Raw genomic sequence first — 17,061 nt, forward strand, 5'->3', positions numbered from 1 at the left:
AAAAATAACACCCAAAGACTATAAGACCAAGACTATGAATTCAACTATTTATTCTTTCAACTATGAATTCATCAAATACTATAGTATAGTATTTCTTTCAAAAAAAAAAAAAAATACTATAATAGGGATATTGGAACATGTCAAAGTTAGAGTCTTAGATTTTTCATTTATTCATATTAAGACGTGAAATTTAACGATTAGACTACTTTTAATTTTAGTATTTATTTTGGTAAAACCGCAATTGACCAATTCATAATTTTGATTATGCAATTTGGTGATGAGGCAATAAATTATCCATTTTCGATCACTTGTATTTTTTTTTAATTGATCTTCTTTTAACTTTGTATGCTCGGTTACTACTTAATTTAATATCCTATGTTTGAAAGACTCTGAAAAATTAAATCATTAATTTTCATGTGAGGTCGCCTAATATATTTTTAGGTCATCAAATAGGATGGTTTAAATCTTAGGTTTGTGAAGTGGAATCAAAAGGTATACAATATAAATAAGGTAACCAAGATTGCAATTTAATAGGGAATCAAAACTAATCTTTTTAATGTAAACAATCATAGTTCTCTTGTAAAAAATAATATTAATAATCATAGTCAGATCCAGCTTTGTGTTGTGGGTTGGTAATGCTTGTTGTTTATGGACTGTCTTCTAGTACTAGGTAGGCAAAATGGGAGTTGGATTGTTGGACTTGATTGAAGGATGAGTGATAAAAAATTGGCTTTCGAGATTTTCCAGCATAATCAGATTGTTAATTAATGATTAATGTTTGTCCTCTGTCTCTAGCCGCCGGCAACAAGCTTTGATTTTCTTCTACTTTGTTGAACAGTGATTTTTTTAAAAATGGACGAAATAATAAATAATTATTGAAATTTATATAAGTGGAGAGATCGGTGTTCGAATGTCAGACAGAGTGTTCGATTTAATAATTTTGTTATTTTTTTCTAAACAAACAATTTATATATTTTTGTCGATTGAGTTAGAATTTATAGATTAAATTAATTTTTGAGCAGTGATTTTTTTTAAAAATAGACGAAATGATAAATAATTATTGAAATTCATATAAGTGGAGGAATCGATGATCGAATGTCAGACAGAATGTTTGATTTAACAATTTTGTTATTTTTTTTTTAAAAAACAATTTATATATTTTTGTCGATTGAGTTAGAGTTTATAGATTAAATTAATTTTCTTTTTACCTAACAATATATATTTATTTTATTTTATATCTTTGATGAAGAACGAAATATTTTAGATGGATGGGAGGGGAATCAAGAACAATACAAGAAAAATAATCAAGGTGTTCCAATCTAGTTAAGACATCAATACAATTATTGATTCACGGTAAATGTGGTTAACAATAACATGTTAGTCATTCTTAAAAGAAAATAAAAAAAATAACATGTTAGTCATTATGAATTAGGGAAATATTTTATGATAGGAGAGTGTCAAGAGAGATCGTGGAAGTGAAACTTTTCTTAACGATAGTGGATAGTATGAGTCTATGAAACAAGGATACTCTTCAGATTAGCATGTTTCAGTATCAGACATCTATCGTGACCGACATCAACACGATACAGATACATATAATTTCACTGAATTATGTGATTTCTCAAATTATTAACGGTAGCGTGTCAACATCCGTGCCTGTATCTGTGTTTCGTTACGAGCAAATTTATTTCCTCCAGGAGAGATATGATTTTGAAGACTTTTAGCGAGACGAAGGTCGGGCAGCACATATACCCTCAAATAAAGTGGATAAGGTTGTAGATGTTTTAATGTGATTATGTGAAACAAAATTCTTTAATAAAGTGGTCATGAGAGATTCTAATAAGGCATCATACGAGTTATGAGATTCATCCACATTACGCTTTAAGAAAGGTTCCAATGGATTTTTCCATATTTCCCAATTAGAAGGGAATAGGCTAATTAGAAGTATCACAAACAATGGTATTTAAGTGGCTGAGACAAACAAGGTGACTTGATATCTTTTTAAAGACACCAAATATTGGCCCTAAAGAATCTTGCCAATGAATGTCAGTAGGAGGTGAGATTCCAATAAAGCCAATAATTGAGACCAAAACTAAAGAATTTGCTCTAGTGGTCCTCAATAATGAAAGCATCCCAATAGTTATGTACATCTCCACAATTACAAAGGACATGCCCTATGCTTTTAACATATTGTAATATTTCAAAATAAGATATGAAAAAAAAATACATTTGGCATAATATAATTGGTTGAGATAGAGAGACACGTGGTTAGCAATTCTAAAAAAAAAAAAACTAGGTTGTGCATAAATATAAAAATGATGATCAATAATGTATGAAGAAAATTGATGAAGTATTATCTCTCTCTCTTTTATACTTTCTTGTAGAATAATGACCTTAAACATTTGTGTTCTTCTTCTATCTTTACTTTCTAGTATTTCTATTCGATTAACATTGTTTGATTGTAATTCCCAAATGTCATTGAAAAATCTTATAGTATTCATCCATTTATCTCTTCATTATTACATTTTAGGTTGCACGTTAATCTCAAACCCTTACATATATGTCTTACAATGCGGGCAAGTAGCATCGACACACATATTTTTATCCCTTCTCTCATCATTTGTGAATAATGGTTGCCTTAAATGTATCTCAATTACCTCGTGAGATTAAAATGTATGTTAGATTTTTTTTTGAAGGAGTGTATGTTAGTAGATGTCAACTCATTAAATGAATCTGAGATTAGTTGAGATATTAGTCTTTACATTTGTGAATATTTATATCTATTGAGAAAAGAGTCTATTATGCGAGAGTGAGAAGAGTTATTTTCAACAATTGGATTCAAATGAATGACTAAGATCAAAACGTACTTTTAAGCTTTCACCAAGATTTTACGCATCAATCATATTTTGCCCTGACAATAAATTATTATATTAATGTTGCAATTTAATGTTAGGGCGAAATATTAATGCATATTGTCTGTTAGTCATAACTCAATCGATAAAAAATGTCGAAATTACTAGTCTGAAACCGTAATCGGAGTTTGAACCTCGACTTTTCCACTTATATGTGTGGATTCTTTTGTAAATTGACAACTGTTATTTCGTCTATCTACCAAGAATATTTCATTATAGAATATGATTGAACATTTATTTACATAAACATTATTACTAAAGAATTCTCCATTCAGAAAGTTTTCTACGTTGTTGGTCATGTGATCGTTTTTGTAAAGCTTCCTCAATCAAACAAATGAACAAGAACTCCTCACAAGTTCTATTAAATGTAATTGTGGTGGAATTGCAAGAGGATCTTTGGGGCAATCGACTAGTGATGGGATTTTCAGATACATTACTATGTTTATAAAGATCAATTTTATTAGCTGTTTAGGAACAACGTTATGTCACAAGCTTATAGATTTTTTAATAAACTACTCTAAGTATTTTATAACTTATCATTTTTTATTAAATTTTAACCCTGTTATCTTAATTAAAAGAAAAAATATTAATTAAAATATTTTTTAACATCATTTCATACTTATCAGCTGATTCAATGGTTAGTTTTTTTAGTTAAACCACATATTTATCACTCATTTTTTCAAAGTATACTTGTTCAATATTTTTTTCTTTCAAAGTATAAATTTTTTCAATAGTGGTTTTAATTGTAACTTTCTAGTATAGAAGAGCAGTCAAGATCGGGAACTTGGTTTGTCACGCAAGGTCATATCACAATCTTTTTCAAAATTCTATTTTTGAAACAATTTTTCTTGCAGTTCAATAAACAACATGAGTGATCATAATGAGGAAAGTTATTTTCATACTTTCTTTAAGACCTCATTTATGTGTACACGATTCAATGAATACTATGCCTTCAGTGACTCATCCTTGATCCACATAATATCCTATCCTAATTTATAACAAAACACAAACACTATGGTTGAAAATGCATTTTTTTTTTATATTCGAGATTTTTAGCAAAAAAAAACTCCAACTGAGTGATATCTTAAGGGACTAGAAAAACATGATTAGTTATGTAATCATGTTAGAACATTTATTGGAAGCAGTTGAGCTGTGTTTACATTACTAATTTAAGTGACTATAGCTATTGTGACTCATTATTATCAAACTATTAACTTTTTTACTATAAAAGCAAAAATTTAATGTTTAATTAAAAAATAAAATGTCTAGGTGGTTTAGTGATTGTGTTTCGAATAAACTGGATATTAGATTTGGCATAAATCTAAATATGATGTTTAGATATTTTAGTCCTTTACGTAGTATATAAATTTTCTCTCCGATTTTCCACTTAGTAGAGAAAAGAGATATCAGAAAATGAAAGCAAGGACCAAAGAAAAGGTATTTATGATAAAATGAAAAACCACACCATTCATACATGATGGTTTATGCATCTTAAACAACATATACTCAGACTATGTCTTTAAATATTTGAACATGTGTACATGTTCACGAATGGAAATACAGTATAGTTACAATAAGGGAGTTGTTTAGTGAAATGTCTCGAGAGGAATTTCAAAAACACTCTAAAACAGACTTACATGAAAAATACATTGTTTAAAATGAATCAATCCCCTTACAAGAACTACTCCCTCCTCAAGAAACTTCTCAAAATACCTCTGTGTGACTTGATTCTCGTAGGTGTAAAACCAGCGTGACTTAAGTCACGCTCGGTACATTGGCTGATTTCAATGTGAGTTAACTCACGTTGGATTATGTTATAAAAACAGAAGAGTATCATAGAAATTTCCAAAACTCCATTGTTGCGATTTTGATCTCCATTGTTGCGATTTTCTCCAAGCTTAAGCCGATCAACGACAACTATAACCCCATGATGAAGTAAATGTTCATTATCCTATTACATTGGTTTTTTTTTTTATTGAATTTTAGATTTTTTGGATAAATTTCACATATTTAGGTTTTTAGGATTTGATTTGGATGTTAGTTTTTGATTGAATTGTTAGATGTTGATTAGAGTAGAAATTGTTGATTATAGTAGAATTGATTGAATTGCGGTAGAAATTGTTAGAAATTATTAGAAATTGTTAGATGTTTGAAATTGTTAGAAATTGTTGGATAAATTGTTAATGATTGAATGTTAAGAGGAAAAATGTAACATATAAATATAAAATAAATATAAAATGTTAATGGTACTTAATTATGAAAACTTACTTGTTATTGGAGTGTTGGTTGATTTGAACTTGAAGAAATTGAAGATTTGGTTAATTTTAGTGAGAATCTAGAAAGAGAAGAAGATTAATCGGCAGAATAAACAAGCGCGTGTATTGATGCGGGTAGCCATATATGCGGTGTTTTTTAAAGAGCAAGTTGACTAATTTATCACTTTAATTGAGATAAAAACAAGTGGGACCCAATAATTTATTGCATTGACTTTCCTTGTCATTATATATACCCTATTGTAAGGTGTTACTCCTTGACAAGCTATCAAAAAATAATGGCAACCCACGTGACTCTTCTCATGTTTACCTTTGTAATTATGTGCATTGCTTCGGTTCTAATTGCATGTGACAATCTAGTTCCACAATGAACCTTTGTTATGTTTTCAACGAAATGATTTGCATTAGTAAAATATGATAGTTATATTTTTAAATGAATATGTTTTTATTGTAATCTTTAAGTCTTTATTTTCCAACTTCCTTATTCATTTTTTTTAGCAAAACTTCCTTATTCATTTTAATCTTTAAGTTGTAGGATTTTATGGAAAAATCTCTAATATCTTTAAAATATGAAATATTTATTCAGAATATTAGATGATGTGTCTAACAATGTTTAATTTTCTGTAAAGTAGATGCTTCGATTGGAATATATTGCACTATGATGGAACATTGTAATCCAGACACCAACTGCCTCCAACATTGTAATTCAAAGGGCTTTCATGTTGCAAAGTGTTACTCAAAAGCATACTACTGTTGTTGCTATTGATAGGTTTGACGATTACAAGTTTTCAATATCCTTATAATATTATATCTGCAAACATAGTCATTATGACTTTCATAAAATAAGTTTCAAAATCAAGATTGTAATTTTAATCAAAACTAGATTATTATAATATTTTATTATAAATGAATAGTTATATTCTATTATAGTACTTGTCATTTTTCTAATAATGATAAAAGTTATAATGACCAAAATGATAATATAAAATTGACGGATAATAAATATCACCACTGTACTAAATATAGTCAAAAAGTTATATTTTCCTTTTGCTCTTCATAAAAACTATCATCCTACTCCTTTCTTGAAACATTTTTGTTTTCACAACGAGAACGTAGAGTTTTAATTACTTTAATGTGTGTGAAAAAGGTAAACTATCATCCTACTCCTTTCTTGAAACATTTTTGTTTTCTCTCAAAAAAAAAAAAAATCAAGTAGTGAATAAAATCAAAGTATAAATAAGCACGCTTACATGTCTTCAATAATAAAACCTTTTAAAAGTGAGATTTTTGGTCGATAAAAGGGCCTGTACAATAATTTCCTAAATTTTCTTGCCCCTTTTCCTTTGATTTGTAGTAAAATTATCTCATAGATTAATGAATGATTCTTCTTATACTTACCTTGTAATCTCAATAAGACTATTATCTTCTTCTGAAGTTTAATGTAACACCCCAAATTTCTCGCTGCTAAATCTTGGTGAAGGTTAAACCCTCACTATAGCAAGGTTTAAACTTTCGCCAAATTCTCGACCGCCATCGCGAATGACCATCGCAACAAGATCCAAACTCCTATCTCCTGTTATTCACATCAAAACTCCTCCAAAAGAACTAACCAACCCACCAAACCTATAACAACACCTTACATTCTCTTTCTTGGTCGAGCCCAAACAAACACCTGAAAATAGCTTACATTCTCTTTAGATTACACCACTAATCGACCTCCGGTCCACCGTAGAATACACTAAACAAGCCCAACAACTTGAGTCTAGAAACTGACTCCTGATCTCGAATCAAAAGTGATCGGCCCACCAGACTCTGTAAACAAATCATTAAGGCATCTCTAAAAAACTCCCAGCACACCAGAGAATACACAACAACCTGCCCAAAAACTTGCAACTAAACACTAATTCCCGATCTAAAAGAAAAAATGATCGGCCCATAAGAATCCAGAAGACAAATTCCACATACATTTCAAGGGTTGAGTGGTAGCGCAAACATAACTAGCCCAAAAAGGGCGCAACTTAAAGGCAACCAAATATCGAACACCCAACTTTGAATGCAACCGAAAATGAACCATGAGCCAATTGAAAACAACACCAAAACTACAAGAGCTAGCGGCGTCGAAGTTGGACCAAGATCGAAGGTCACCACGAGCCAACATCAGAAGAAAACAACCCCGAAAAACATAATCAACCCATAAAATCATCACCACAACCAAAATTCACCACCACACACAAGATCACAATTAACATTCCAACTCCCAGTCCAACATCACCAACCACCACAAGTTGTTCAACTCCCAATTCCTCAAACAAGCAAGAAGAGAGGTTCGACAAACCAAGTCTGACAAACAAGGTACCAAATTGTTTTCCATGGACATCCAAATTTGTTGACTTGTTATCATCATTGGAAAAGACAAATTAAAACTCAAAACTATGCAACAACAAGGGACATAGAAGAAATAACTATTAACATCACTATAATGGATAACCATTCCAAAATTTTTCTTATGTCGTGACCATAAATTTTAAGTTTATACTCAAACTTCAAAAATTCATAATGAACTTTTGATCCAACCATGGTGTTTAAAACACATAATGAAATATATAGAAGCTAAATCTCCATAAAAGAAACCATGCTACATCATTCTCATAATAGCAAAACCACGCACGTAAGAATCACCGTGCGATCAGCAGGTGTAGTTAGCCATTGGAGGGTGAAGCCTAATAGGTACCTTAATGAGAGTAAGGCACCACCTAACCCAACGGTTTCTAGCCACTGGGTACCTATTAGGCTTCTCCAGTTAGCATGTCCCAACTTTCTATGCCACAACCATTTCTTATCATTCACTGATAGAAGGCAAACTACCTTCTCATCAACTAGTTCAGAGAAATTAATTTTATAGACATTATTTTTCCTCCTTCCCTTAAAAATTATGGATTCATCATTCTTGTTGATTATTGTGCAGTTGGTCTTATCAAACATCACATCATAACCACTATCACAAAACTGACTAATGCTAAGTAGGTTATGTCTAAGACCATCTACCAACCACACATTATTAATAGAGATAGAGGAGTTACTAATAGTTCATGTACCAATGATCTTGCCATTCTGGTTGCCTCCAAATCCCACAGTTCCTCCCTCTTTCATTGTTAGGGTTAGGAACATAGACCTTTCTCTTGTCATGTGTCGTGAGCAACCACTGTCCAGGTACCATGACTTGTGATCCTCTTTTACTCTTAGGCATATCTATGATGGGATAAAACCGCAAGTGCACGGTTCCATCGAAGTAGTAAAAAGAGAGTATCATTCCGACAGTGAGTTGTTTAATTCAATTAACTTTAGTTGATGATTAGAGAGAGTTCAATTTGCAAAGTTGGGGTTTTTAACGGTTGAAAATAATAATAAAAGAGAGCCTTGGGATTATTGGTCCGTCATGGCGACAAATCTTTCATAAACCAAACCATTAAACCTAAAACCTCATGTTAGACCTAATTTCTAAGGACAATTTTCTCTTTAGCCTATCAGATATCCTTTCGGTCTCAGTGAGTGTGTTCCTCTAGCAACCACGCCTATTTTCATGGTTGATTACTATTAGAATCCTTGAAGTTCGAAACTTTGTATGTCCCAGGGTTTGCTAGACTATTTTCATGTTTCACAATCCTTGTCTAAATTCATTTGTTCGAATATCAAGACTCCACTTTCGTTTTATGAATTGATATTTGAGATGATGGATTAACAATTATCAAACCCTCCACTTTCGCTTCTACAGTTTGATAATGGTTAATTCATGTTAAAACGGTGAATTTAGATTATAAACTAGGGTTACGTAAGATTAGGGTTTAAGGCTTGGTTTGATTAGGATTATGTCATTAGACTTATCCAACAATCCAAAGACAAGAGAAGTCTACTCACTCATGTTCATCGTAGACATAGAGAAGAAGAAGAAAAACGTAAAAGTAAATAACAAGAAAGTAAAGGAAAAGAAAAGAACTTTTATTAAGAAAGACAATTGTCACTTATTGAATTCCAAGAATAAAAGATGAATATATGTGATGGCTAGCTACTCTATTTATAGTTTACATTCGACTTAAAATTTAAGCAATTACATCACTAGAATGTTCCACAAGAAACTGCGGACTTTTTGGTAAAACTAAAATAGAGTAGCTTAAAATCTAAGCAAAAGCAGCAAAAGGTGTTCCTGGGAGGTGGCACGGCCGTGCCAACGTTAGCACGGGCCGTGCCAAGCTTCTGACTTGGGGGAGACATATTTTTGTCTCGAATCTTCGTATTTTTGCTCCGAATCAGCTCCAAACCCCTTTCTTTTGCTCCAAGATTCAATCCATCAAATATTCATTCCTGAAATATAATAATATGCAATTGAAGTAAAATAGTTCTAAAAGGAAATAATATTTAAATAAAATAAACTTAAATCTAAATAAAACGAAATTAAATATTATACTAAAACGACTAATTATTGACTCATCAATATGCAAAATCAACAATTTCAGATTTAGGTACCCATATCTTTATGAGTCCTTTAGGGTTAGTACTGAAATTTTTACTCTTCTTCTTTTGTGCCTTGTGTTTCAAGTTAGGTGGCTTCTGTTCATTCATCACCTTAGGTTTAACACCTTTTGGTTTTGAATCCCAAGAAGCAACAATTGTTTTCCTTCTTTGAATCTTAGGCTTTAAGAAAACAGACTACGAGTTCTTTAGAACGTGTAGTTTAGGTTCTGGTCTCTTCAGAATCTGAATCTTTGAAGTCTTAGATTCAGAGTTGGTCATTACCTTAGCCTTAAAGTTCTTTGACTTTGAAACATTCAAAGTCTTAGAGCTAGAAACTTCAGGTTCTGACTTGACAACAATATCAGACTCAACACCTTCAGGCATAAAGTAAGTTTTCAATCTTTTTATGGGTTCACTTGAAACGACTCAATCACACACTGAATCGTCTCATTCTTCATGCTCTGCTGGGTTATTTCTTCCTGTCTGAATCAATTCATCTATTTAGTGAATCGATTCCCTCTGTTCTTTTTGTGCAAAAATTGTGCCTTTTTACTCCTCACTATATATTCTCTTCCTCTCATAACTCCAATTTCATTGAATCATTTGCATCTATTCTCTCTAGGTCTCAAAAACTCATTGTTCATACATTCTTCAAGATTAAACACTTTTTCTTAGAATCACTTTGTTCTTTAAGTGTATGGATTCACTAGGGTGCTAGTAAGGATTGTAAGTTGGTTATCTCAAGAATATTGGTTGGGCTTAATCAAGGCTTCAAAGGAAGTGAATAATCTCATTCCACCTCAAAAGGACTTGGGGGTCTTTCTAACCGTTCTTGAAGTCGAAGGGGGTTCGTTTACCGCACGTAGCATTAAAGACTCGAGTGAAGAGTTCGAAGGAGTGCACGGGTATTCAAGGATCCGAAGATTCAAGAAGCACCAAATTCAAGGAGTACTTGAAGTTTGGGGGAATGTTTTACATAGGAATTGAAAAATTAGGTTTAATTTCAAGGAATTCTTGTAAACACATTGTATTCAACATTTGTTACATAGTGGATGACTTTGGTGAAGGAGTAATTCATCAAGTAGAGTAGAGGTAGCCCTTAACGAGGAGGAAAAAGGGTGAACTGCTATAAACACCGGTGTTGTCTCTCTCTCTCTCTCTCTCTCCCCCCCCCCCCTCTCTCTCTCTCTCTCATTTTCAATATTGCACTTGATTAATTGAATAATTGATTTGAGAATTGCTAGTGTTTATCTAAGTAGTGTTTTCTCAAAAGGTTAATCTAAATCCATTTGATTTAGGTTAAAACAATTTTACTTGGATCAATTAATTGCAATACCAATTCAATTTCACGTGTATTGTGTTTTTAATTGATAATTAGGTTTATTGTCATATAAGTTTGGTTTGAAATTGTATCTAGGTTTGTTAATTGTTCAAGGTGATTGAATTTTGATTGTACATAAGATTTGAATCGTGAATCTCTCAATTCTAAGATTGAAATCTTAACTCAGATTGCTTTAGTTATTTGTCTAATTGTTGTGATTGTTAGTGCACAAATTCAATAGTCAATTTTATCAAACGTGATTTTAATAAACTCCAAAATATTTTAAAAAAGCTATTCACCCCCCCCCCCCCCCCCAGCTTAGCAACTTAATATCCATATAAACCAACAATAGCCATAAAAATAAATAAAGGCATGCGGTTCTCGTAGGATACTACAGACGTTTAGGGTGCTAACACCTTCCCTTTACGTAACTAACCCCGAACCTAAATCTTTTAAAAAAAATATAGTGGGTTATTTTGAACCTTTCCATTGGAAAAATTAAAGTTTGGTGGTGAATAAAAAAATTGTGAGTCAATACTAACTAATAGTTTGATCTTCGAAAATCACCGCAACAGGACATTCAAATCAAATGGCACAAATAGGAGGGGGTATGAATAGACGAAAGACATTAAAAAAAACTCCAAATTTTGAGGCCCTGCGGGCTTAGATGTATCCTGCTTAGAATATCTTTAGAATTTTTGTCTTGTTACATGAGGAAACGAGGAAAACTAAGTCCTCGAAAATGATATACCTAAAACATCACGCAATAGAGCATATTATAAACACGATGGGGTTCCTGAAAGATGACAAAATGATCTATTATCAAACCAGTTTAGTGAGGATGAATAAAAATTGTCGAATCCTTAACAATATAATTTCAAATGAATTCCAAGATATTTGCATAATAAAAGAACCGTGAAGTGTTATTTGTCACTAACTGCACCATATAAAGAGTTAGAATAATACATAAGCTTTCTATAACCCATCTTCTAACCCAACATCGTGAGAGAATATGAGAAATCGAGAAAGCGGCAAAACATCACAAAAGATGGCATGCTTAAAAACAAGTATAAAAAAAATGAAAAAAACCAAAATGAAATTCATAAAAGAGAAAGACAGAAATTGTATATTTAAGTCATCTTTTTCTTTAATAATAAAAAAAAGTCATCTTCTATTTTTTGAGAGGATCTTTTATAATACAACCTGCGTCTCGCGTTGATATAATTTACAAGATTTTAATGGAGGCATGACAATGGGACGGGGTGGGGACGGGTTTTACCTTTCCCGTCCCCATACCCGATTCTTATATACTTACTCGTTATCCTACCTATATCCAACGGGGATGAGAAATTGAATCGTATCCCCGTCCCCGACGGGTTCGGGTATCTCCACCCCATCCCCGTATCGAATAATTTTTTTTTAATAAAAAATATAAGTTTTTTTGCATCCCCAAGAGCAACGTTGTAATACATTATCCAACAATATGCTCATTTTAACATTTGTTAGACGGAATGATTTAGTTAATCCTTTAAATATCAACGGTAGTTTTTATTAACATGACAATTATCAAACAAAATAACATACATATCAACATAAAGTAATTTTTTACATTTGGGACGGGTATGGGTATGGGTTTGGAGTGGGTACCTATATACCCGTTACATGTCCCATACCCGTGTTTGGAAATTGGGGAAAACCCATACCCATACTCAAATTCAGTCAAAACGGAGAAAACCCATCAAATTGGGTTTGATTCGGACGGGTAACCGTGGATATAGGTTTTGTTGCCATGCCTAGATATCATTGTGAACTTTTTTTTCTTATTTTTATATAGTACTCAAAAAAACATTATTTTGCACCATGTGACCTGACTATTTGGTCGAGAACAGCACAAGCCTACAAAATTAATGTCAAAGAAATCCCTTTATAACGATGCCAATAGGACTATAGAGAAAATAATATTAAAATAATATTATGTTTTTGGCAAGGAGGACTATAATATTATCTGGGAGTTTAATTTTCCTCCTATAACTGTTCAAGAACTTTCTTAGTCAAAAAAAGCTGTAACGAATTTCTTAAATTACTATTATTATAGATTAATTTAATAAATCTAATGAAAATGAAAGGATTGTCTATGACACAACACTCACCTCTATAAATTGGACAGCTTTTGGAGTTTAATTCTTCATCATTGAGAGATCATTTGATCATAGTCCAAAAAAACATCAAGTATACAAGAGATGGCTGTCAATAATGAAGAGAAACAGCAACTCATTCCACACACAGATTTAGTTCACAAGTCTCTGCTTCAGAGTGATGCACTATATGAAGTATATATATTCACTCTCTACAATTATATATCTATTTTGATTTAATAAAGAAAATTGACACATCAAATTTCATATCTTGCATTATATATATTGTGCAGTATATACTTGAGACCAGTGTGTTTCCAAGAGAGCACCCATGCTTGAAGGAGCTTCGTGAGTTAACAGAAAACCACTCACAGTAAGATTATACTACCTCCAAGTTAAAAAAAAAATTGTAGTTTTAGTTTTTTTATATTTTGTTGTTAGTTTTGATTGATTTATTTTTCATACTATTCTTGATCATTTATTATTTGTTATTTATCCTACCTATTTATTTTTTTGGAATAAATATAATTCAAAGTAATATAAACTGAAATATAATTAATACTACTTTAAATATATCTTTGTTATTAAAAAAACAAGAAATTATTAGGTCGTGTAAGAAAAAAATAAATTACTGATAATCGTTCATTTCATTAATTAAGATTGTAATAAAATTTGCAATAATATATTGAAATATTTTATAAATTTTTATTTTATATTTATTATATACATTCATACGACTAAAAAACGGTTTTATTAATGCCAATGGGTTCAGACAAACTTTGGATTTGACGGTCTTGAATTCGAGCCCCGCTAATGCTTTTAGAGAAAAGTAAATGTAAATACATTTGTAAATACTCTTTAAGAAGAAAAATTGTTTCATTTATATAAGAGGTGTTGAAAGCATCATTCAACACTTGGGACCTTTGGGAGTGTTGAAAGTGGGGGGAAAATGATGTGGAGGAGAGAGGTGTTGAATGAGTTCAACATAGTTGAAGCCTGGAACATAGGGACACGTGGCGCGTTTTGGTTTGTGAAAACAGGCGCGTGTGATACACTCTCCAACAGGGGCGAGCGGGCTTGCAGGCAGATGAGAGAGAAGAATGTTGAGTGGATAATGGGTGACACGTGGCTGATTCTGATTGGCTTTCTGAATTTTTCTCTTTTTAATAATTTGAACTCAATTATTTCATTTCAATTTTTTTTTACCAAAATTCATGATTTTTTTTTGTCTATAAATAGAGACTTGGTTCATTTGATTTGGATACAGAAAAAAAACCAAGTTTTTCACTATCTTAATCTTATCATTATATTTTTATTAGATTTTCTTTTGAAGTTTTAAACTTCTTTTTAGTGAAATGGATCTCAATAATAATCATTTCAACACCCAGAATTCTTCTAATTATTTAAGAAAATAAAAATAAATTATTTAAATTAATTTTGTTTTTACGAAAAAACTAAAAAATAAATTGTTAAGTGTTTATTATTTTAGTTTAATTATAATTGATAATTGTAATTTTATGTAATTATAGAAACAAAAATATAAAATTAAATAAAATATGAAATAAAAAGTGGTGGGGTAGAGTGTTGAATGAAAAACCATCGGAGAGGGTAAAAGTTGAATGAATGTTGAATAAGAAAGAGAAAATGATGTGGAGTGTTGGAAATTAAAAAAGTGGATGTTGAAAGAAAAAATCATTGTAGATGGTCTAATATAAACAGATCAATGTTGTAAAACAGAAAAATTATGGCTACACCCGCTGATGAAGGACAACTTATAAGCATGTTGATCAAGCTCATCAATGCAAAGAACACGTTGGAAATTGGTGTCTACACTGGCTACTCTCTACTCACCACTGCTCTTGCTCTTCCTTCTGATGGAAAGGTAAAGCTCCAACTTATATTATATAATGGATGAAGTTTTTAATTGCATTGTGTTGTGTGTTATTATGCATATTTGCGATTTCTAATAATTATTCCTTCCAATGTTTTCGATAAAAGACAAATCGATCAATAAAATTTAATGTATTTGGTTCATAATATAGATAAAAACATGACTGATTTATTTTATTAGGTGTTGGCTTTGGACATGAGTCGTGAATACTATGAGATGGGATTGCCCATTATTGAAAAAGCTGGAGTGGCTCACAAGATTGACTTTAGACAAGGACCTGCTCTCCCTCTTCTTGATCAACTTCTTCAAGATGTGCGTACATCATTTCTCACCAACATGATTAATTTGATTTTATCCATGCACGTTTTACAAACTTAGAATAAAAAAATACTCCATTAATTTTGTAGGAAAATAACAAGGGGGCATTTGACTTTATTTTTGTGGATGCTGACAAGAATAACTACATAAACTATCATAAGAGGGTGCTTGATCTTGTGAAAGTTGGAGGATTGATTGGATATGATAATACCTTATGGGTTGGATCAGTGGCAGCTCCAGATGATGCACCTATGCATAGTTTTATTATGAATTTACGTGGTTATGTGATTGAGTTCAACAAGTATTTAGCTCAAGATTTAAGGATTGAAATTTGTCAGCTTTCGGTAGGTGATGGAATTACCTTATGTCGTCGCATCTATTGATCTCTCCTTCTTGGCAATTTGTTTGCATTGAGAATATTTGGATTTTTATCATAAGTATTTAAACTTTTAATAAAGCTATGGCTCATGGTATGTATAACAACAACAATAGACGACGTGGATTATGATTGAAATAAATTTTTATAGATTTTTAATTTATAAAAAATCCTAGAGTTTGAATTAATTTTAAAGAGAATAATAATATATATGAGAAGATTCGAGTGTATCAAATTTATTGCTTGGAGTTTGAAATAATTTTAAGTTTTATATATAATGAGTTTGAATCTTTTTGGTGTTATTCCTTCGATTCATAGGAATATTGGGTTTTAGTAATTCGAAGTTCTATTGAGAAATAACTAAAGTCCGGTCAAAAATTGTTTCATCTATATTGTGTTTCAAATTAGGATTAATGAAGAAAAGTAATTTGACATCTGGTGACTGTAAATATTAACAAAAAGTTGTATGTTTGCTTGACTTAGGGATTAACGAACTAGTAATACTTCCGACCGTTATGAATCGACTTAAGAGATTAAGGGATTATAATTTAAGAAAGGGTTTTGACTCAAAAGATTGATCAAAACTATTGTGTTAATTCAACGTAAAACTAGGTCAACATTGAGAAAGAAAATGTGCAAATTATTTTACACTAAGCAATAGAGGATTTGATGGCTGATCATTTGTTTAATCTAATCTTCAAACCATCTTATCAGTAAATATTTGATTAACATGCTTAATCAACGTAGGGATTAGGATGCTCTATGAACTTTTGTTTGGATGGTTGGAGATAAAATTACATAATGATAATGTTTTTTAAAACAAGGGTAAAAGTAAAATAAAAATATATAATTTGTTCCGTTCTGTTCATTACCCAAACACTGGAATGAAAATAATCATATAATATTCAAATAGTGGGATGAAATCTTTATTCCATTATGCTCCATTATATTCAATTTCGCTTTACTGCATTATGTTCCATCAATCCAAACTAGGTCTAAAGAAGAAATGAAGAGGAAAAATGATAGAGTAAACCACCAAATTGATCTTTGTAAGTCACTCTCAAATTAGTCATTGATTCTATTAATATTTTAAAATAGTCTTTGTTAAAAGTTTCTCAATTAAGTCACTCGTCATGTGACAAAAATATATAGACAGAGATCTAGTTGAGAAACTTTGATAATATTTCAAAATAGTCTCTGTCTTGATCAAAAGTTTCTCAATTAAGTCTTGTCATGCGACAAAAACATAAAGACAATGATCTAATTGAGAAACTTTTGACAAAGACAGTGACTATTTTAAAATATTAATAGAGTCATAACTAATTT

The 17,061-nt window shown here is 31.3% G+C and overlaps 1 protein-coding gene across 1 annotated transcript; it reads left to right on the forward strand.

Moving 5' to 3' along the window:
• Positions 1-13,187: 13,187 nt before the first annotated feature.
• Positions 13,188-15,974, forward strand: LOC25493460 (caffeoyl-CoA O-methyltransferase 5). The gene is made up of 5 exons (XM_013601961.3): positions 13,188-13,345; positions 13,444-13,523; positions 14,888-15,032; positions 15,222-15,353; positions 15,449-15,974. Exons 1-5 carry the CDS (start codon positions 13,256-13,258, stop codon positions 15,740-15,742), a joined length of 741 nt encoding a protein of 246 aa, XP_013457415.1. The 5' UTR covers positions 13,188-13,255; the 3' UTR covers positions 15,743-15,974.
• Positions 15,975-17,061: the final 1,087 nt, after the last annotated feature.

This window comes from Medicago truncatula, chromosome 4 (genome assembly GCF_003473485.1).
Source record: "Medicago truncatula cultivar Jemalong A17 chromosome 4, MtrunA17r5.0-ANR, whole genome shotgun sequence".
In the NCBI taxonomy this organism is placed as follows: domain Eukaryota; kingdom Viridiplantae; phylum Streptophyta; class Magnoliopsida; order Fabales; family Fabaceae; genus Medicago; species Medicago truncatula.

Coding starts and splice junctions, on each gene's coding strand:
- LOC25493460 (XM_013601961.3), top strand. CDS start 13,256: ATGGCTGTCAATAATGAAGAGAAACAGCAACTCATTCCACACACAGAT. Junction 13,524..14,887: donor TTAACAGAAAACCACTCACA/GTAAGATTATAC, acceptor GTTGTAAAACAG/AAAAATTATGGCTACACCCG. Junction 15,354..15,448: donor TTGATCAACTTCTTCAAGAT/GTGCGTACATCA, acceptor TTAATTTTGTAG/GAAAATAACAAGGGGGCATT.